The sequence below is a fragment of the Nelumbo nucifera genome, chromosome 2 (assembly GCF_055504915.1).
Source record: "Nelumbo nucifera cultivar China Antique chromosome 2, China Antique-T2T, whole genome shotgun sequence".
In the NCBI taxonomy this organism is placed as follows: domain Eukaryota; kingdom Viridiplantae; phylum Streptophyta; class Magnoliopsida; order Proteales; family Nelumbonaceae; genus Nelumbo; species Nelumbo nucifera.
This window is the reverse complement of record NC_142650.1, coordinates 107,492,678-107,513,145: the sequence shown is the minus strand read 5'-3', so window position 1 is coordinate 107,513,145 and position 20,468 is coordinate 107,492,678. Positions and strand designations below refer to the sequence as shown.

At 41.6% G+C, this 20,468-nt stretch overlaps 1 protein-coding gene across 3 annotated transcripts in view; it reads right to left on the bottom strand.

Moving 5' to 3' along the window:
• Positions 1-20,468, bottom strand: part of LOC104603447 (Cornichon family protein) — a 79,077-nt gene that overhangs the window by 43,707 nt on the left and 14,902 nt on the right. For all 3 annotated transcript variants that reach the window (XR_016082884.1, XM_010267473.3, XM_010267472.3), the window contains one exon: positions 720-901. Coding sequence is in view for 2 of the 3 variants with exons in the window: in XM_010267473.3 (XP_010265775.1) it covers positions 720-901 (182 nt within the window). In the remaining variant the exon portion in view is untranslated. The remainder of the gene's footprint in view (positions 1-719; positions 902-20,468) is intronic.

The window sequence follows — 20,468 nt, the reverse complement described above, 5'->3', positions numbered from 1 at the left end:
AACCTCTCTCTTTCCAAAGCTTGTTGAGTGGGTGGACAGTCTATGCATTTCTTTTCTGCAACTTATGTTAGTTTTTTTCCTTTACTATGCTTTTTATAATTTCTATATTTTTTTCTGCAATTTCTATTACGTTTTCCATCTTCCATGTTTTTTTTGTTAGCTTTTTCTACAATTTCTGTGTTTTCTTTCTGTAATTTCTGCTATTTATCTTCATTTTCTGTGTTTTCATAATTTCTGTTATATTTTCCTGCAAATTTTTCCTATATTTTATTATTTTTTGTTAATTTTTATGTTATGTTTTTTCTATAATTTGTGTTAGCTTTTTGCATTCTGTGTTTTTTATGATTTCTCTTTTTTGTATTATTTGTATTATTATATAATTTCTGTATTTTTTGTGTTTTAATGAATTAAAAAAAAATTAATAGGTTGGGGTGGGTAGGGTTTGGGTTGAAACCAACCCATTTAATTTGCACTAGACTGGTCATTAATGGGTTTGCGGGTTATATGGGTTGGGTTGAAGCTCAACCCAAACCCAACCTGCCTAATTGCTACCCCTATCAAATACCACCTAAGTGGGACTGCAGTTTTGAAGACATGCAGCTAGGAGTCAGAAACAGATTTGCATCGCATATTTTCAATAATGGGAGCTAAAATCTTTTCCAAAGCAGCCCTGTAATGCAATCTATGTGTTAGTAGATAGGTCAACAGATGATACGTACAATCTTACATGATAGAAAGTCACAGGCACTGTTATCAGGAACAAGAACCAGTGCCACGTCAGGAGGAAAAGTGTACATAGCGCTCCTTGCATCACAAATTCTGGGATAACCACTAAATTAATCCGAGATGATGTATCATAAGGGTTCAAGGCATCAAATTCCAAATCTGACAAGCAAATAAGCTGCAGAAAAAGTTGCACAATTTCTAAAACCAGTCAATTGGAGGAGCAACAATGTGAACTTGCCTATTTGCAAAAATTAAAAATAGTTAAAGAACTTTCTTTAACAATGTTCAGAAAGTTCAAAGATGAACTAGGGAACAGAAAAATCAAATGACAAGATCTTTTTCTTCCAAGAAACCCCTACCAAGTATGATTACAATTTGGTTCCATTCTCAGATGGTTAGTATAAGAATTAAAGATTATGCAACATATAGGAAGCAAAAAGAGATCAAGTTTCTCAGCATATGAACTCCAGAGAAGAGTAAGCAAGGTTAAATGCTGATAGCAACTAAACCATACTGCTTATGAAAGTATAAAGTATAAAAGTTGAAAAGACTAAATGTACAATAGAAACTATCAAACTAAGGAACCTAACTACAATATAATACCCACTGTAGTTACACATAAATGAGACAAATATTTACTTTCAAATATCATTGTTCTAAAATTAACCTTGTAATTAAAATTAAAACCTTCGCCTTACTGTAGATATTTTTAATCAACACCTGCAATAGATGTTAGGAAAGAGATCTAATTACAAATGATATTAAGAATAAAAGGTAGAAATGTACATATAACACCCACTGTAGGAACCGTATTCCACATTCTCTTGCTGCCACTCTCATGCACTGGAACTCTTAACTCCTATCCTCTCAATTATGCCTTTCCCATCCATATAGACTCTTTCATACACATAATAGCATAGTTAACTAAATTTAGATAAAATTATTTAATAAATAGCAAATAGATTTGATAAATAAAGTCTTCACGTTATATATTACTGATTTAAATTTAAAAGTATTATAACAAATAAATCTTCTTTTTTTATCATTACAAATAAATCTTCTTATAAATAACATTATAACAATGCATTAACAATCTACTTCAGAAACTTTCCAGTTTTTATTTACTTATATTTTTACAGGTAGTAGTTATTTACTTATATACCACCAAATAATTGAATGAAGAAGTTACATTGTATTTAATGGAAGATGTGAAGCTCTAAACCAATAAAAAGTCTGCTTGCATGTACTAAGAGGAAAAAGAAACTTTGTTCCTTTCACTGATAATGGGAAATTAAATTACAACACAAAAATGGGGGCAGAATATGCAAGATCCTCAAGGTGAAACAATGACAAGCCCAAAATGGAAAGAGAAAATATAATAAAAGACAAAGTCAGAGCACTATAGTCCAAAAAGGACCAATACAAGATCTGATAAGATGTCAAAATGATCCTAGCAACTGTATGTGCTAGCTTTTTTTTCATTTGACTCTCTAACATTGTACTCTGTTGTCCTGTCTGTCTTTAATAAAATCAGGCCATTCTGATCCACCAAAAATGCCCTTCCCAGTCATCAGAGACCAAGAAATGGTCTAGCTTACAACAAGCAAAACTAGAACCGTTTGAAATTGTTGATAAGAAACTAACAAGAATGCATTAACAAATGTTGAATTTCCCATGCTGGTAACTGCCCTCTTTCCCTTATCTTTTGATGAGAGAATTTGATGATACTAGATGTCTAGAACTGCCTCCCACACACCATGGCCTCCCCCAAGTACCTTGGATCTCCTCCTATAACTCTTTTCTCTAGGATAGGATCAAAAATGTTGGTAAGACCCAATCATTGATGGAAGTATTACAATTTCTCATGTTTTCCACCACTTCAGTGTTTCAAATCATGATTACACACACCAGAGACACCATAAGCTGGGAAGAAAGGAACATCTCCTATTCATAAGTCATAACACAAACCCATCAAAGAACGTCATACATGCTGTGGAATGTGGGCCATAAGTAAAATGTTCTTTCTTGGTATATAATGCTTAATGGGACTGGGGGAGTTGGTGTTAGGTAACTGCCTAACTCAGGGCTTTTCGAGGAAGCCTGCCTCCTGAAACGAGAGAGAAAAGAGAGGGGAAGAGAGAGAGAGAGAGACTGAATTCCCAGAATCAATGCTGACTCTTCTGGACTTCCTTTCCTTATTTATAACACTCAGTTACAATTCTGTTATATCAGCCTCTCCACTTGTCCAGTTTGTTATGTAGTTTGTTCGAGTGGTTGGCTTTCAGTTACATTACTTAAAGGCTGGCATGGCCTTTTCTTGTACACTTGTCCCTCTGTTCCACTTATTTGTGTCTTAACAGTCCCTCCTCCCTTGAAAGAGACCTTGCCCTCAAGGTCAAGATGTGGGAATCTATTCTGTAAGTCCAAGTAAGGTTCCCAAGTTGCATCTTCAAGTGGGAGACCTGACCATACCACCAATGCCTCTGGTTCAATGTGATGCCCTTTGCGTATCCACCTGAAATCTGTTATCTAAGTAGGCTCAGTTTGAACTTGGCCATCTTCCGAGAATGATGGGAGGGTTGTTGTTATTGCTCCAGTTTTGGCCATTTCTTTAATAGAGATACATGAAATACGGGGTGCAATTTTGACGTCGCTGGAAGGTCAAGTTTGTATGCCACGGACCCAATGTGTTCCACAATCCGAAATGGGCCGAAGTACCTTGGGCTCAGTTTGTTCCACCTGCAGTCTGCTACTGAAACTTGCTTGTATGGTTGTAGTTTAAGGAAGACTTGATCCCCAACTTGGTACTGGACGGGCCTATGCTTTCTGTTGTAAGAGTCTGTCATCCATTGTTGGGCTCAACGGAGGTGGGATTTGAGCTCTTGTAACACCATATCCCGCTGGAGGAGTTGGTCTTCCACTGCTGCTACTTCTGTAGACCCTTTCTCATATGGGAGTAGGGTAGGTGGGTCCCGTCCATATAGAGCCCTGAATGGAGTCATTCCTGCTGCATTGCGATACATGGTATTGTACCACCATTCCACCCAATGGAGACACTTGAGCCACTGACGTGGCCTATCCCCTGCATAGCACCTTAGATAGGTTTCCAAACTCCGGTTGATGACCTCAGTTTGCCCATCTGTTTGAGGATGGTAGCTGGTAGACTTGAAGAGTTTCACTCCCTGTAACCGGAAAAGTTCTGCCCAGAAACGAGTCATGAAAATTGGGTCACGGTCTGAGACAATGGAGTTAGGGGTACCATGCAGTTGTGCCACCTCCTTAGTAAAAATATCAGCCACCATTGGAGCTGTAAAGGGGTGAGAGAGAGGGAGAAAGTGGCAGTATTTGGTGAACCTATCAACAACTACGAGAATGACGGACTTGCCATAGGAAAGGGGGAGCCCCATTATGAAGTCCATGGATATATCAGCCCACACTTGTGTACGAATTGGAAGTGGTTGTAGCAGATCTGCTGGACACTGGTATCAGCCTTATTTTTATGGCAAATGATGCATTTCGGCTATGAATTTTTGGACCAAATTCCGCATGCCTTTCCAATGGAATTGGGTGGCTAGTCTCTTGTAAGTGCGCAAAATTCCCGAGTGTCCTCCTGCTGGTGATGAGTGGAACAATTCAAGAAGCTGCTGAATATGGGCCGAATCCTGTGGTATCACCAAACGACGTTTATACAACAGCAAGTTATTCTCCACCATGTACCTTGGGTGGCTGGTAGGGTCCTCTTGGACCTGTGAACGCAGCTTGCTCAGTTGTAGGTGTCTTTTGGCTTCCTCCCTTAACTGATTCATGAAGGAACGTGTTGGGCCCTTGAGAAGTAATGGAAACAGTTGTGGCTGGCGTGACAGTGCATCTGCCACTTTGTTAGTGTGCCCTGCCTTGTATTCAATGACATAATCGTAGCCGAGTAATTTGGCTATCCATCGCTGCTGTTCCAGGGATAATACTGACTGCTCCAACAGAAATTTCAGGCTATGGTGGTCAGTTCATATGATGAACCTCCTCCCTAGAAGGTAGGGTCGCCAGCACTGAACTGTGAGAACAATTGCTATCAATTCTCGTTCGTATACTAACTTGGCCTATTTTTGTGTTGTCAATGCTTTGCTGAAAAATGCTAGTGACCTTCCTTCTTGCATGAGAACCGCACCCACTCCCTAGCTTGACGCAACACATTCAATGATGAAGTCCTTTGATAAATCTGGAAGTGCGAGCATCAGTGGGGACGGGACAGTTGTTTTGAGCATCTCGAAGGCCTGTTGGGCCTCCCTAGTCCAGCAGAATCCATTCCTCCTAAGTAAACTTGTCAAGGGGGCAGCAATCAGTCCATACCCTCTGATGAATCGCCGATAGTACCCTGTTAGACCCAAGAAGGCCCGTAACTCCTTAACATTTTGAGGCTGGGGCCAATTTATCATGCTTGAGATCTTTTCCGGGTCTGCCGCTACAGTGCCGTTTTTGACTACGTGCCCCAAGTAGTGTACTTGAGTCTATCCAAATGCGCACTTTGACTCCTTTGCAAAGAGTTTATGAGTCCTTAGTAGTTCCAAAGTGATTTGTAGATGCACTAGGTGAAAGAATGGTAGGATCCATCTAATGGACGCCATAAAGGTTGCGGAATGGGTGGGGCGAATTTCAAAAATTTCCTACCTTCTCCCAACTGGGAATCATATTCCCTGAATCTAGAATACAATATTCAAGGATCTACTTGAACCCTAATCAAACCAGATCTGTACCAAAAAAAAATGGGAGGATTATACCTGATCCGGAGAAGCAGTATCTCCCAAAGTTGGTGTTCACGCCCAAAGAATGCTCCAAGATCTGTCCCTGCTGAAGATGACGCAGCTGTGGATGGGACAGAACCAGCAGGGTGCGTCCTACACACTGGATCCTTCGCAAGTATCCCCTGGATGTACTAAACACTGAATTCTTTCAGTCTTTCTTGCAAGACTGATGTCAAGAACTGGTTTCTTGACTTTCTTTTCTGCAAAGATCAAATCTTGCAATAATGCAGATGGCGGCGGCAGGAGGAGATCTCCAGAAACGAAAAGGCTGAACTGTTTTCTTTTCTGGAGAGTATGAGATCTAATCTCAATTCGCAGGAACCTTTCTTGCTTACCAGAACCTCTTGGATCGAAATCTGATTTCTCTCCCTCTTGGTTCATTCGAAAATCTCCTCCTTTCTTCTTGATTAAGAAATCTCCTAATTAGGAGTTATCCCAATCCAAATCAGTATTTGGATAGGGGATAATCTTAATCCCTTTCCCAGATAGAGTTAGCTTACTCCTGATCTTATCAGGAGGTTACCAGATTCAAATCTGATTTGAATTTGGTCTCTAAGAGTGGATAAGGCTAAGAGCCCAATCCTTTTTGCTAACTGCAATCTCAAATTCGCCCCATTGATGGGTGATCATATCAGCCCACTTCGAAATGGGCTTTTGGCCCATTAAGTATTCAGTGTTTAATTAGTTTCCAATCTGCTGCCCAGTTGGGCTTCTTTGTATGGCGTGGGACCCAAGCATTGATCTACACACCAGCCACATGGGTTCGGCCCAGCCTTTAATACAAGGCCCAGCCAAATTCACTGAAAATCTCAATGAACCCCTTGAGTCCATCGTATGAACCCTATGGGCCCAACACTTACATTAAGTGGTCCCTGGGCCAAGCCATCTTATAAAAACCCAGGGACTGTGGGCAGGTGCAAGATTAGCCCATCAGGTATTATCCTAAATGGTCTTACACTTAACCTCTCAGCCCTTAATGATCAAGCACTGCCCGACAAGAGAGGACCTCTCCCTCGGCTGCAAGGAACAGTGCCGCACTCTCCTCTCACATGGATCCCGGGAATTAAAACCATTTGCAAACATTTTGAAACCGTACATATATATGTAAATATATTAATTTTGCAAAAACAAAATTCCAACGATTGAAATCAACTGCCGGCAGTTTGGTTTCCATCAGAGAGAGTGCATTCCCGATCATTACCCTTTGTCCGACAAAGTGGCTGATTCTGTCACTATGACCACCCACTCAGATGAATTCTCAAACTGCCCCAACATACCCAGGTTTTGATCCCCACTAAGGATCTCACTGATTGGCATATCAAAGGCAGCCTGATCCAGCACCTAGTGAAGTGTCATAATCGAGTCTAGGGGTCAGGTGTAACTTTCCAGTTTTGCCCATCTATCTCCAAGGTCCAGGGCAAGACTGGAAATCTGGTCCGGTTCAAGGATTCAAGTAATCCCATGCTGTATGTGCCTCGGGTCTTACCCTGATGGCTGAGACAGGCCATCCCAACACTTGGTGGCACACCAGTATCAGCCTTGGCAGGATAAATCTCCCCAGACTTATCCAACGGCTGTGAACATTTAAAACTAACATGAGTCTCTACAAATGTCCAGTTTTAGGGTTTTACACAGAATTAAACCAAACAACATGAATCAAACATGCACTTTATTTATTTCCACTAAATAACAAAAGTACATCAAAATGATTGAAGCTAAGGGCATACAAAACTGTCTAACACTAGGTGTTCGTCCCATGTAGCGCTATATACAAGTATATCATCAAAAAAAAACTAGTATAAAGTTGCACAAATGGGGTCAAAATATATCATTCATAAGTGCTTGGAACGTAGCTAGCGCATTGGTCAACCCAAACGGCATGACCAAAAACTCATAATGCCCATCGTGTGTACGGAAGGCGGTCTTGTGGATGTCACCCTCATGGACCCGAATTTGATGATATCCCGATCTCAGGTCTAGTTTGGAGAATATTGTGGCCCGGTTGAATTCATCTAGTAGTTCATCGATTACCGGTATGAGAAATCGATCTCTCACAGTAATGTTGTTCAGGGCCCTAAAGTCTATACAAAACCGCCATGTCCCATCCCTCTTTTTCACAAGTAATACCAGGGAGGAGAATGGGCTATGGTTGGGTTGTATAATTTTTCTATCAAGCATATCTTGCACTTGTCTCTCAATCTCTAGTTTCTGAAAATAGGGGTAACGATAGGGCCTTACATTCGTGGGTGCCATTCCGGGCAGCAAGGGAATGTAATGATCATGGGCACGATCTGGTGGTAGTTCCTTGGGCTCTTGGAAGATCACTAAAAACTTCTGAAGTAACTGTTGTAGTTGTATGTGGGCTTCTTCAGATCTGCTGGAGTTACTTCCTTGGGCTAGAATTGGGCCGTTCCCATGGAAGTCTATCTACATTAAAATGATGTGGGTTGGGTCTGCTACCTGTTTTCTTAGGGTGGCGAGGCTAATGGGCCCTAGATCCTTGGACATCTGCCCTTGAATATGCACCTGTGATTTTCCCACTTGAAAGTCCATTGTGAGAAGGGCCCAGTCACATATCACCGGCCCTAGTTGCCTTAACCATTGGACTTCGAGAACTACATCTGCTCCATTGAATTCCAAGGGATGTAGATCTACCTCGAATTTGTGTCCTTGTATCTTCAATTTTAATCCTGTGCATGTATTGTCACACACCAAATTGCTCCCATTAGCTACGTGCACCCGGAATGCTGTATATGGTTGGACCGGAATCCCTAGTTGTCTGACCAATGTTTGGGTAATGAAATTGAGGGTGTTGCCACTGCTCTCAGAGTTTGAGAGGAGGTAAAACCGGTCAAGGCTTGCAGGGATACTTCCGGATATTCTTTTGTCCATTGCTCCCATTCTTGGTTGTCCACTGGCTCGTCAATGTCTGTTGATTCCTCTACATTTTTGGTTTCGGGCTGAAGGAAGAATACTTGTTGGATCTTGTAGCGATGGCCCGACCCAAATTTGTCTCCACACGCATAACAAAGGCCATTTTCTCTTCGGGCTTGCATCTCGACCCAGGTTAACCTCTTGCCTGAGCCGAGTGGGCCTGAACCGGAGTTGGATTCCTTGCTTGTGATTCCACTCCTAGTCTGGACTCCGATTTCCCCAAGATACCAGATTCCGAATTTGGTATACCTGGTCTGACCACAGCTCCCAGGGGTCGATTAATCCTTCTTGCCCGAGTTTGTCTTCACGGAGTCGAGCTAAGGCTGCTGCAACAAGAACGATGGTGGGTTGCATGGCTTTAACCTCCAGCTGCAGTTCTTCCTTTAGTCCACCGACAAAACTGTCGACCAGTGAGTTTTCTGGCCACCCTTGCACGCGCACAGCTAACCTCTCGAACGCCATCTGATAATCTTGGACGAAGCCGGTCTGTCGTAGCTTGCCGAGGCTTTCATCATAGTTTTCAAAATCCGAGACACCAAATCTCACGATTAAGGCATCGGTGAAGTCCGCCCATGTGGCTCTTGGGTGGCGTCGCCGGTACCACTGGTACCAGACAATCGCCTCTCCTTCCAGGTGCGCAGAAGCTAGTGGAACACGATCAGGTCCAGGCGTATTGTGGTAATTGAAGTACCTTTCGGTTCGCAGAAGCCAGGACGTGGGATCCCCCCTGCGAAGACGGGAAACTCGATTCTTGCCGTTCTGGTGGTTCCTGATCCACTTCGATGACTGGTGTCACTATGTTCTTCTTGCCCTTCCCGATTTGGAACCGGGGGTGTCTGTTCCAATCGCCCAAGCAAGGACGCGAAGCTCTCTTTTATTTATTTAATGTCTATCGATAATCTTTGCATTTCTCCTTCCATGTTGACGACTCTGTTCTCCATCGAGGACAACCTTGTGCTCGGCATCTCAGCTCTGATACTAACTTGTTAGGTAACTGCCTAACTCAGGGCTTTTCAAGGAAGCCTGCCTCCTGAAACAAGAGAGAAGAGAGAGGGAGAGAGAGAGAGAGAGAGACTGAATTCCTAGAATCAATGCTGACTCTTCTAGACTTCCTTTCCTTATTTATAACACTCAATTACAATTCTGTTATATCAGCCTCTCCACTTGTCCAGTTTGTTTGAGTGGTTGGCTTTCAGTTACATTACTTAAAGGCTGACATGCCCTTTTCTTGTACACTTGTCCCTCTGCTCCACTTATTTGTGTCTTACCAGTTAGGGCTGGACATAGTAGGGCTGAAAACTTTCATGGTATCAGAGCTATTAAATCTGCCCTAGGTCTTGATTGTTTCCTCTTCTCCTTTTTTCTCTCTTCTCTGCTCATTTTTTCTTCTTTCTCTGAAACCCTAGCTCTGGTCATAGTTCACTAGAGTTTCTTTTTTCTCTCTAGGGTTCTGTCTTGGAGTTTTAAACCAAGGAGACCCTAAGCTGTTTGGCTATGGATTGTTAGTACATGAACTAAAGTGAATAGTCAAAACGACTACTGGGGACTGGGGAGTTGCAGGTCTAAAAGTAGAAGCTCGACCGTGAAACAGTTCAAGTAAGTTCCCTGAGGTTGGACAGTGAAGGGGCTGTTGTCCAATAGTCTTTAATCAGGTTGGACTGAGGGAAGTCATTGTTCAAGAAATTCTTAGACTGTTTACTATCTCACTGTGAGCTGGAGTGTTCTGTCAACATTTGGACTGAAAAGTACAGCTTTTTTCTCTTCACATTGAGAGATCTTTAAGTGAACAGAACTTCAGAATGTCTTCAAGCACAAGCAAAATGGCTTCTAAAGGACCTAGGCCTACGGAGGTTATCTCTAGTGTTGAGAATCCTAGTCCTTCCAGCTTGCAAATAACAAGTATCAAGTTGGATGAATATAACAAAGAGATGCAAATCAGTCCTCAAATCTTAGGTGTAAATTTGAAGATTAGAAGAAAGGAAGAAGAGAAGTAAGAACAGCAATACAAGAGAAGAAGATGGCGAAAAGAGAAGGAAAGAGAAGAAGAAGTCGAAATCAGTTCTCCCTTCTCCTCTAACCCTTTTTATTAAGTATTAAAATAGAGTGATGACAAGTATGCCCTTAAGTGGACGGCCAACTAGGCAGTAACATAAAGAGATTAAACAAAGAGAAATAACAGGCCCATTAGCCAACAATAAAATAAAAGATATTACAAGAGAAGATGCTAGGGCCCATTCGGCCTAGTCTCTTTACACTCCCCCTCAAGCTGAGCATAGATGTCAATCATGCCCAGCATGCTCATATAGTGTGTCATTTTCTCTCTTGGAACTCCCTTGGTCAAGATATCAGCCAGTTGCTCTTCTGATGTGATGAATGGCAAACAAACTTCCCCTGAGGAAACTCTTTCCCTTATAAAATGTCTATCAACCTCAATGTGCTTAGTTATGTCATGTTGAACAGGATTATGTGCAATGTTGATAGCAGCTTGGTTGTCACAATAGAGCATCATTGGCTTCTCGTAGTCCACCCCCAATTCTTCTAGAAGGGATCGTAGCCACAAAAATTCTGACACACCATGTGTCATTGCCATGTATTCTGCTTCAGCTGAGGATCTAGCAACTACAAACTGTTTCTTACTCCTCCATGACACAATGTTCCCAGCAACCAGAGCACAATAACCCGAGGTGGATCTCCTATCATCAATACATCCTGCCCAATCGGCATCAATGAAAGCTTCCAGCTTCACATGACCATGTTTAGCAAATAGAATACCTTTCCCTGGAGTACCTTTCAAGTAACATAGAACCCTTTCTGCAGCAGGTAAATGAGTATCTCTGGGAGAATGCATAAATTGACTAATAACACTTACTGCATAGGAAATATCTGGCCGAGTCATGCAAAGGTATAACAACTTCCCAAGCAGCCTCTGAAACACCCCCTTATCAGATAAAAGCTCACCATCTATAGCAGAAAGCTTATGATTAGGATCAATAGGAGTGGAGATTGGTTTAGCTCCAAGTTTACCAGTCTCGACAAGGAGATCAAGGACATATTTACACTGAGAAATGAAGATACCATCCTTAGATCTAGCAACTTCAATGCCCAAAAAATACCGTAGATCTCCTAAATCCTTGATCTCAAATTCAGAGTTGAGAAATCCTTTCAGTTTATTAACCTCTTCAGTGTCATTACCCGTGACCACAATATCATCAACATAAACAATTAAGAAGGTCACCAGAGAGCCATTTCCCTTCAAGAACAAAGTATGATCGGAATGAGTTTGAGTGTAGCCAAATGAGACAAGAGCAGCCCGAAACTTTTCAAACCAAGCCCGAGGAGACTGTTTAAGACCATAGATAGATTTTTGCAGTTTGCACACCTTGCCTTGCATTTCCTTCCCATACACCCCTGGAGGTAGAGACATATAGACCTCTTCATGCAGGTCTCCATTCAAGAAGGCATTTTTAACATCAAACTGGTGTAGGGGCCAGTCAAAAGTAGCAGCTAGATTTAATAGAACCCTGATTGAGGTCATCTTAGCTACAGAAGCAAATGTCTCAAGATAGTCAATACCATACATTTGAGTGTAGCCCTTAGCAACCAACCGAGCCTTAAACCTCTCAATAGAGCCATCAGAGTGATATTTAATTGTAAACACCCATTTACAGCCCACTGGTTCCTTCCCTTCAGGCAAGTCAACAATATCCCAGGTATGGTTCTTATGCAAAGCATCCAATTCGGCCATCATAGCATCCCTCCATTCAGCTTGAGATAAGGCTTCCGGTACAGACCTACCTGGGTATCACATGGGAAGAAAAAGATGCAAGAAAGGAGTAGTAGGAAGGGGAGAGAAGGCTATAAGATAGGTGTTTTGAGATACAATGGGTTGTACAATTCCGCTTGCCCTTGCGGAGAGTAATAGGAAGGTCAAGGTCTGGGAAAGCCGGAGATGGGTTAGTAGAAGGCTGACTTGTTACCTCAGGAATGATGGGAGAAGCAAGAGGCTCTTCTGAAGGAGTGGAAACAACCTGCCCATGTCTGAATCTCTGCCTTTGGTACCACCTTTGGAGAACAGGAGGAGGAGGAATAGTAGGAGAATGAGGTGGAAGAGGAGAAATATCGGAGGTAGGTCCAATGGGAGAAGTGAACACCTCATGATAGGACTCACACGGAATGGGAAGAAGAACAGTTGGAGACATAGCAAAGGGCTCTTTAGATTTCTCCCCCTCAGGAGGAATGCTAAAGAAAGGAGTCGACTCAGCAAAGGTGACATCCCGAGATACAAAGCGAGTGCCACAAACTAGATCAAAGCAGCAATATCCCTTCTGTGTGGAAGCATATCCCAGAAAAACACATTTATGAGCCTTAGGTTCAAACTTGTGCCTTTGATGACTGTGAATATGCACATAGCAAGTGCACCCAGAAACACGGAGAGGAAGAGAAAAAATATCCTCATCCGAGAAGAAGACTAAAGGGGCTTTTAAAGCCAAGGACCCGGGAGGGCATACGGTTGATCAAAAAAGTAGCAGTAAGAATAGCATCTCCCCAAAATTTTATAGGAACATGGGAAGCAAACAAGAGGGATCTGGCAACTTCAACCACATGTCTGTTCTTCCTTTCCGCCACCCCATTTTGTTGTGGAGTGTAGAAACAAGAACTTTGATGAATAACCCCAAAAGTTTCAAAATAGGTGGAGAGGGTTCTCTCAAAATACTCCTTAGCATTATCAGAACGGAATATTTTGATACGGGTGTTAAACTGGGTGAGGATGAGTTCATGAAATTTTTGCACAATAGCTGGTACTTCATCCCTGGATTTCATGAGATAAATCCAAGTGTAACGCGAATAGTCATCAATAAAAAGGATAAAGTACCTGTAACCCCCCATAGTTGGCATATGATATGGCCCCCACACGTCAGAGTGAACAATATGGAAAGCAGAAAGAGATCTTCTATTGCTTACTGAATAGGAATGTCTACAATGCTTTGCCAGTTCACACGACTCACAATGAAGACTCGATAAAGACACTCCCTTAAACATATTTGGAAACAAATGACTCAAAGCAGAAAATGACAAATGACCAAATCGAAGGTGACATAACAAAATTTTGTTAACAGACTCTAACAAAACTGACTCTAAGGCAACTCCATGTGGTGGTACCAAAGTTCGATCCGGTGTGTCCAGCAAGTATATTCCGTTCGCCTCATGGCCACTCCCAATCATCCTCTGAGACTGCAGGTCCTGAAAAACACAATGAGTGGGAAAGAAGGTTATGTTGTAATTCATGGATTTAGTTAAGCTACTAACAGATAAAAGATTTGTGTTAAGTTTAGGGACATGAAGGACAGAGGATAAATATAGGGTGTCAGAGGGCTTTACATCTCCTTTACTAGAAATGGGAGCAAGAGACCCATCAGCAAGGGATATTTTCTCTTTTCTAGAGAGAAGGTGGTATGAGCAGAAGAGATTAGACAGGTTGGTCATATGGTCTGATGCACCGGAATCAATAATCCAAGGGATTTTATGATTACCTAAAACTAAAGCATGATTTGCAGAAGCACGAATACCTGAGTGAGCAAATGTTGATGAAGATGATGTGTTGTTGGAAGGGTGAGCTGAAGAAACCATAGCTTCCAAGTGATTTAGGAGCCTCCCATACTTTTCAAAATCCGCCTTCATTGTTGTCAACTGCTCAATGGTGGATTTCTCCTCACTCTCCTTATTTCCCCCTTCAGGTACTGTAGCAGCATTAGTTGTCTTAGTTTTCCTGCCTGACTGCCCTTCTTAGAGTTGTTGTTATTCTTAAACCTATCAGGGAGAAGCCCAGGATGAAGCTTCTAGCGAGTGTCCTTTGTATGCCTCGATTTCTTGCAATATTCACATATCTGCTCCTTTTTCTCAGTAGGGCCCTTTGGCTTCATTCTAGCATGTGCAAAATGTTCTGTAGGTGGACCCTACAACTGAACCTGTCGCCTACTCTCCTCACTACTTATCATAGCATATGCCTGTGAAAGAGTAACCTCATCTCTGGCCAAGATATTTTGCCTAATGATGTCAAACTCAGGGTTGAGTCCAGTGAGAAATTCAAACACCCTATTTCTCTCCACCAACTTTCTATACATTTCAGCATCATTCTTACTCTCCATAACATCAATTTCCTGCCATAGGGATTTCAGTATAGAGTAGTAGATCGCTACACTCTTCTCCCCCTATCTTAGGTTCTTCACATCACTTTTCAACTTATATACTCTAGCTACATTCAATTTCTGTGAATAGGTCTCAGTAACACTGTCCCATATCTCCTTAGCTGAAGACATCCAAAGATAGTGCTGACTTATATGAGGTTGCATAGAATTGACTAACCATCCTATGACAGTATAGTTCTCTTGCATCCATTTTTCAAATTCAAGGTCAGTCTCCTCGGGTTTCACTTTACTACCTGTGAGATACCCGAGCTTTCCTCTACTGCAGACATAAATTCTTATAGACTGTGCCCAAGCAAAATAATTTGTCCCATCTAGCTTGATTGTGGTTACACCAATCAAAACGGAATCTACCACGCCAAGGCCTGAAATTGGCACTTGCTTGAACTCACTTCCGTATGTCTCCATCAATCGAACGGAAATCAAAGAACCAGAGATTTTATCTGTATAAACTTACATGAAGTCAAACCATAACTCAATTGCTTGAAAACTAGGGTTTTGCTCCGTCCAGCTGTTGGGGAGGAAGAGAGAAGATGCAGCCGCTCCTACCAGACCTTCCCAAACTCTTCCAAACCTTAACCGCCCTCCTTTAGAAGTCACAAGACACCTCCCAAGCACAAAGCGCCACACCCAAGCATCACCTTTACCTGGTACCTTCGAAAATCTCTAGTCGGCTAGGGTTTTGGGCAGCAACAGAACAGCACCGCTTCTTGGCAATATCCAGCCAGATTTAAACTCTCCAAACCCTCTACCAACTAGGCCAAAGATCCTCTGTACTATAGAGAACCTATCTCTCCATACACCTGTCGACTAGGGTTTTGGGTGTATGGGAAAAGAAGAAAGAAAAAGGAAGAAATCAACCTGCTCTGATACCAAGATGTAAACCAGTCCTCAAATCTTAGGTGTAAATTTGAAGATTAGAAGAAAGGAAGAAGAGAAGTAAGAGCAGCAATACAAGAGAAGAAGATGGCGAAAAGAGAAGGAAAGAGAAGAAGAAGTCGAAATCAGTTCTTCCTTCTCCTCTAACCCTTTTTATTAAGTATTAAAATAGAGTGATGACAAGTATGCCCTTAAGTGGGCGGCCAGCTAGGCAGTAACATAAAGAGATTAAACAAAGAGAAATAACAGGCCCATTAGCTAACAATAAAATAAAAGATATTACAAGAGAAGATGCTAGGGCCCATTCGGCCTAGTCTCTTTACACCAAGGTTCAAAAAATCGATACGATGCGCCCCGTATCGTATCTTTTGGGTCCCAATACGCCTGTTTACAGGTGTTCTGGAATCCCACTATTTTTTAATGAAAAATATGGGTATTAAACTACCCAAAAACCAATTTTTGAAAAGAAAACCTAAAAAAAAAAAACCATGTTTCCGCATGGTTCAAAGTATCACAGAGGCGTATCGATACTTTGAACCATGAGTATAACTACAAAGAATAGGCTATTCGAGCCAAGCTGTTTACCACTAGTTGTGGACTGCTAGAATATATAAATGGAAAAATCAAGTAATTGAAAGAAAAGGAGACTGCACATGTGTCATGAGAATGCCACTGTTATGTCATGGCTATTATCCTTCATGACACCTAACTACCTAAGATAGCTAGAAACTGTTCAGCATTACTCTATTGCCTTTAAAATATGAGAGAAACTTTCTAACACTTATGGGCAAAAGAGTGTTTAGGTTAACCAAAGACATTTCAGCCCTAAACCAAGCAGACATGTCTATGGCAGCGTACTTTGCTATTATGGAAGGCCTTTAGGAGGAACTTGACCATCATCTAGTCAGTGATGGCTGTACCAAGAATAAAGAGAGATGTGATAAACAGATTGAAGAAGAGAGTCTTCAAGTTTCTTGCCGATCTGCCACTATATGAAGGCATCTGATCCCAAATCTTAAGAAGGGTTGAGTTGCCCACTTTGAAGCATGTGTTTTATTATCTGGTTAGAAAGAAATGAAGATTGATGCCCACATTCAATTTCAGCGAGAAGTCCTAGAGAAGGAAAAGAAACCTCAAAAGGGCTATAGTGCATCTGGAGACCTATGTATTCCTTACATGCCTTCAGGGAAACAGTTAGCCAATATCTTCACCAAAGGGTTATCTGTTGCAGATTTAAGGAGTTGTTGTGTGAAGAAATAGTTGGTTAGCCACAAGTGTGGGGTTCCATACCCACACTCAGGCTCTAGTGTGTGTGGTTTCATACCCACACCTAGTTGTTTCTAATTTCTTTTATTAGTAGTTTCTAATTTCTTTTTAGTAATTTCTAATTTCTTTAGTTTCTAATTTCTATGGGCAGGCAGACCTTATTGTTTCTAATTTTTGTTTATTTCCTATCCTTGTAAGGATCCTAAAAGCTATAAATAAAGGAGTGTATGGAGCGGCAGATCATTCACTACCGAACCCCTTCTCTCTCTCTCTCTCTCTCTCTCTCTCTCTCTCTCTCTCTCTCTTCTTCTTCTCTTCAAACCTGTAATATAGTAAACAGATCTTCTTTCAAGTTGGTATCAGAGCCTTAGATCTAGGGTTTCACATGTGGATTTAATTCAGCCGACCACATGAGAATTGTTTAGGGCTGAAAGTTCAAAAAGATCCTTGTTTCGGCTGATTCTTGGAGGTTGCAAGAAGGCTTTAGCAGTTCTCCAAAGATTGGAGAGAGCTTCTTGTAATCAGGAACAATCAGGCAAGAATTGAGTGATCAAGATTGATTCTTGATCAAGATTGGAAGTGCCGATCAGCTTTTTCTTGGTTCTTTGATCAAGATTCAAGGTGCTGACAGTAATCGATTGATCAAGTTTGAAGACTGAAGGTAGCAATCAGTTTTCTAGGCTTTTTTCTTCATAAAGTAAGTACATTTTCTTGAGTTGATACTCAAAAGGATTTTGTTATTCATTCAGAGAGGTGCGGATAGAAAATCTCAGGACTGATATCAATCCCAGGACAGTAGTTGACTGTTATCTAACTGCAAAATCATTGTCCTAGGTTGGCTGTTATCAGCCTTGAAATTCAGCTTTTTCTTGTCACAGTAGTTTAAAGCCTCTTCTTAACTTAGAATGGAGTACAAGAACCAAGGGGAATGTGCTTTGGGGACTGGTGGTTCAGGTAACATGACTGAAAACACCTTTCAGATTACAACTGTTAAGTTTGATGGATCAAACTACTTGGAATGGGCCCAATCAGCCATGATGACTATTGGGGGTAGAGGAAAGTTGAACTTCTTGCTAAGGGATGTGAAGGAACCCTCCAAGGAGGACCCTACTTATGCTAGGTGGGTCCAAGAGAATTTTTTGGTGATGACAAGGCTGTGCAACTCTATGCAGCCACACATCAGCCGAAACGTACAACTTCATTAGGCACAAGAGATACTCCTCTAGATACCCTAGTTGCAGTCTGAGCTGCTCTAACTCATCTAGAAAATGAATTTAGTAAGTCAGCTCAGCCTACATCAGCTCAACAGCCTACTTTAGCCCTTGCTCATACAGGCTGCTTGTCATGCTTCTATCCCAGGTAATACTAGACCTTCCTGGGTAATAGATTCAAGTGCTTCAAATCATATGACCAGCATATCTTATTTAACACCTATTGTTTATCCTCTGGGAGAGACAAAGTTTCTATTGTTGATGGCTCTCTTGTACTAATTTCTAGCAAGGGAAACATCAAATTATCAAATACCATCACCCTATCCTCAGCTTTGCATGTTCCCAAGCTTAGTGCTAACTTACTTTCAATTAGTAGTATTACTAAAAATCAAAACTGTTTGGTAACTTTTTTCCCTGACCGGTGTATTTTTCAGGATCTGGAAACAAAGAAGGTGATTGGGATTGGCTGTGAGATGAATGGAGTCTACATCAAAACTGTTTGGTAACTTTTTTCCCTGACCGGTGTATTTTTCAGGATCTGGAAACGAAGAAAGTGATTGGGATTGACTGTGAGATGAATGGAGTCTACCTGTTGGAACATTCATAGGGGGAGCAGAGTGAAGCAGGGAAATTGTTTGTTTCTCAGTCTCGTAGTAAGATTATGCTTTGGCACAACCGCTTAGGTCATTTATCTTTTGGGTCTTTAAAGAGTCTTTTTCCAAACTTGTTTGAGTCAGTAGAAGTGTCTGCGTTAAAATGTGAAAGTTGTGAACTTGCAAAACATAGTAGATCATCTTATCCTTTAAGTAATAAAAGAAGCAACCTTCCTTTTGAGATTGTGCATACCGATGTTTGGGGGCCCTACCATACTCCCACCATGGAGGGGGGGGGGGGGGGGGGGGGGTACAGCTATTTCTTATTATTTGTTGATGACTATACCCGTTTTTCATAGGTCTATCTTATGCACTCTCGAGATGAGGTCCCCTCTCTGACCCAAGCTTTCCATTAGATGATCCTAACTCAATTTGAAACCAAGATCAAGATTCTTAGATCAAATAATGCCAAGGAATACTTTGAAAAACCCTTGGCATCCTATCTCCTTGATCATGGGATCATTCATCAAAGCACCTATCCTCACACACCTCAACAAAACGGGGTTGCTGAGAGAAAAAACAGACATATTTTAGAGGTAGCTAGAAGCATTATGCTCAACTCCAGTGTTCCCATACGCTTATGGGGAGATGCAATCCGTACAACCATATACCTCATTAACAGGGTTCCTTTACGGGTCCTAAATATGCAAACCCCGTTCAATCTTCTATATCTAGATAAGGACCTATTCACTATTCCCCTCAAAAATTTTGAGTGTACTTGTTTTGTTCAAATCCTTGGACCTCATCGCTCCAAGTTTGATCCCAAGGCCACTAAGTGTATTTTCCTTGGGTATACACAAAATCAAAAGGGATATTGATGTTATGAGCCAGTTTTAGGAAAGCACTTTGTATCCATGGATGTCACCTTCTTTGAGGATATGCCCTACTATCATAAGGCTTCTCCTCAGAGGGAGAATAGTAAAGAAGGGATTTCAGTTTCAACTCCAAATGTTCCTTTACCTGTCCCAGTTATTGAGGGGGGAAGTTGCGAAGAAGGTTGTCAAAAATGCAGGGAGTTGAGAATGTATCACAGAAAGTGGTGGAGGCAGGTTGATTCTCGTACTCAACAACAATCCAGACCAGTTCCAACATCTTCTACAACTCCAGACCCAAACACTACTATTGCTCCCACTATTGATCCCACTGTTACAAAGGTTCAGCCTTCACCAACATATGACCTTGATCTTCCAATTGCTATTCGTAAAGGGAAGCACTGTTGCACCTCATCCACTGCCCATTGCATCTCCAAGCTCATTTCCTATAATTACCTCTCAGAATCCTACAGATCTTACTTAGCATCTATTTCTGCTATTCCTATACCCAGAAAAGTGCAAGAAACTCTTTTGATACCTGAATGGAAGGAAACGATGCAAGTAGAGATGGATGCTCTTGTCAAGAACAACACATGGGAACTAGTTAAACAGCCTGAAGGGAAGAAACCTGTTGGATGTAGATGGGTGTTTACTGTGAAATATAATGTTGATGGTACTGTAGAGAGGTATAAGGCTAGATTGGTTGCAAAGGGATTCACGCAAACTTATGGCATAGACTATACAGAAACTTTTGCACCTGTTGCAAAAATGAACACTATCAAAGTTTTTCTATCCATTGTTGCAAACTTCACATGGCCACTAATTCAGCTGGATGTTAAGAATGCCTTCCTCAACGGAGACTTGCAAGAGGAAGTATACATGGAGTTACCCCCTGGTTTTTATAGTACAGAAGCAGGAAAAAAAGTTTGCCTTTTTGAAGAAGGCCTTGTACGGGCTGAAACAATCCCTGAGAGCTTGATTTAATAGG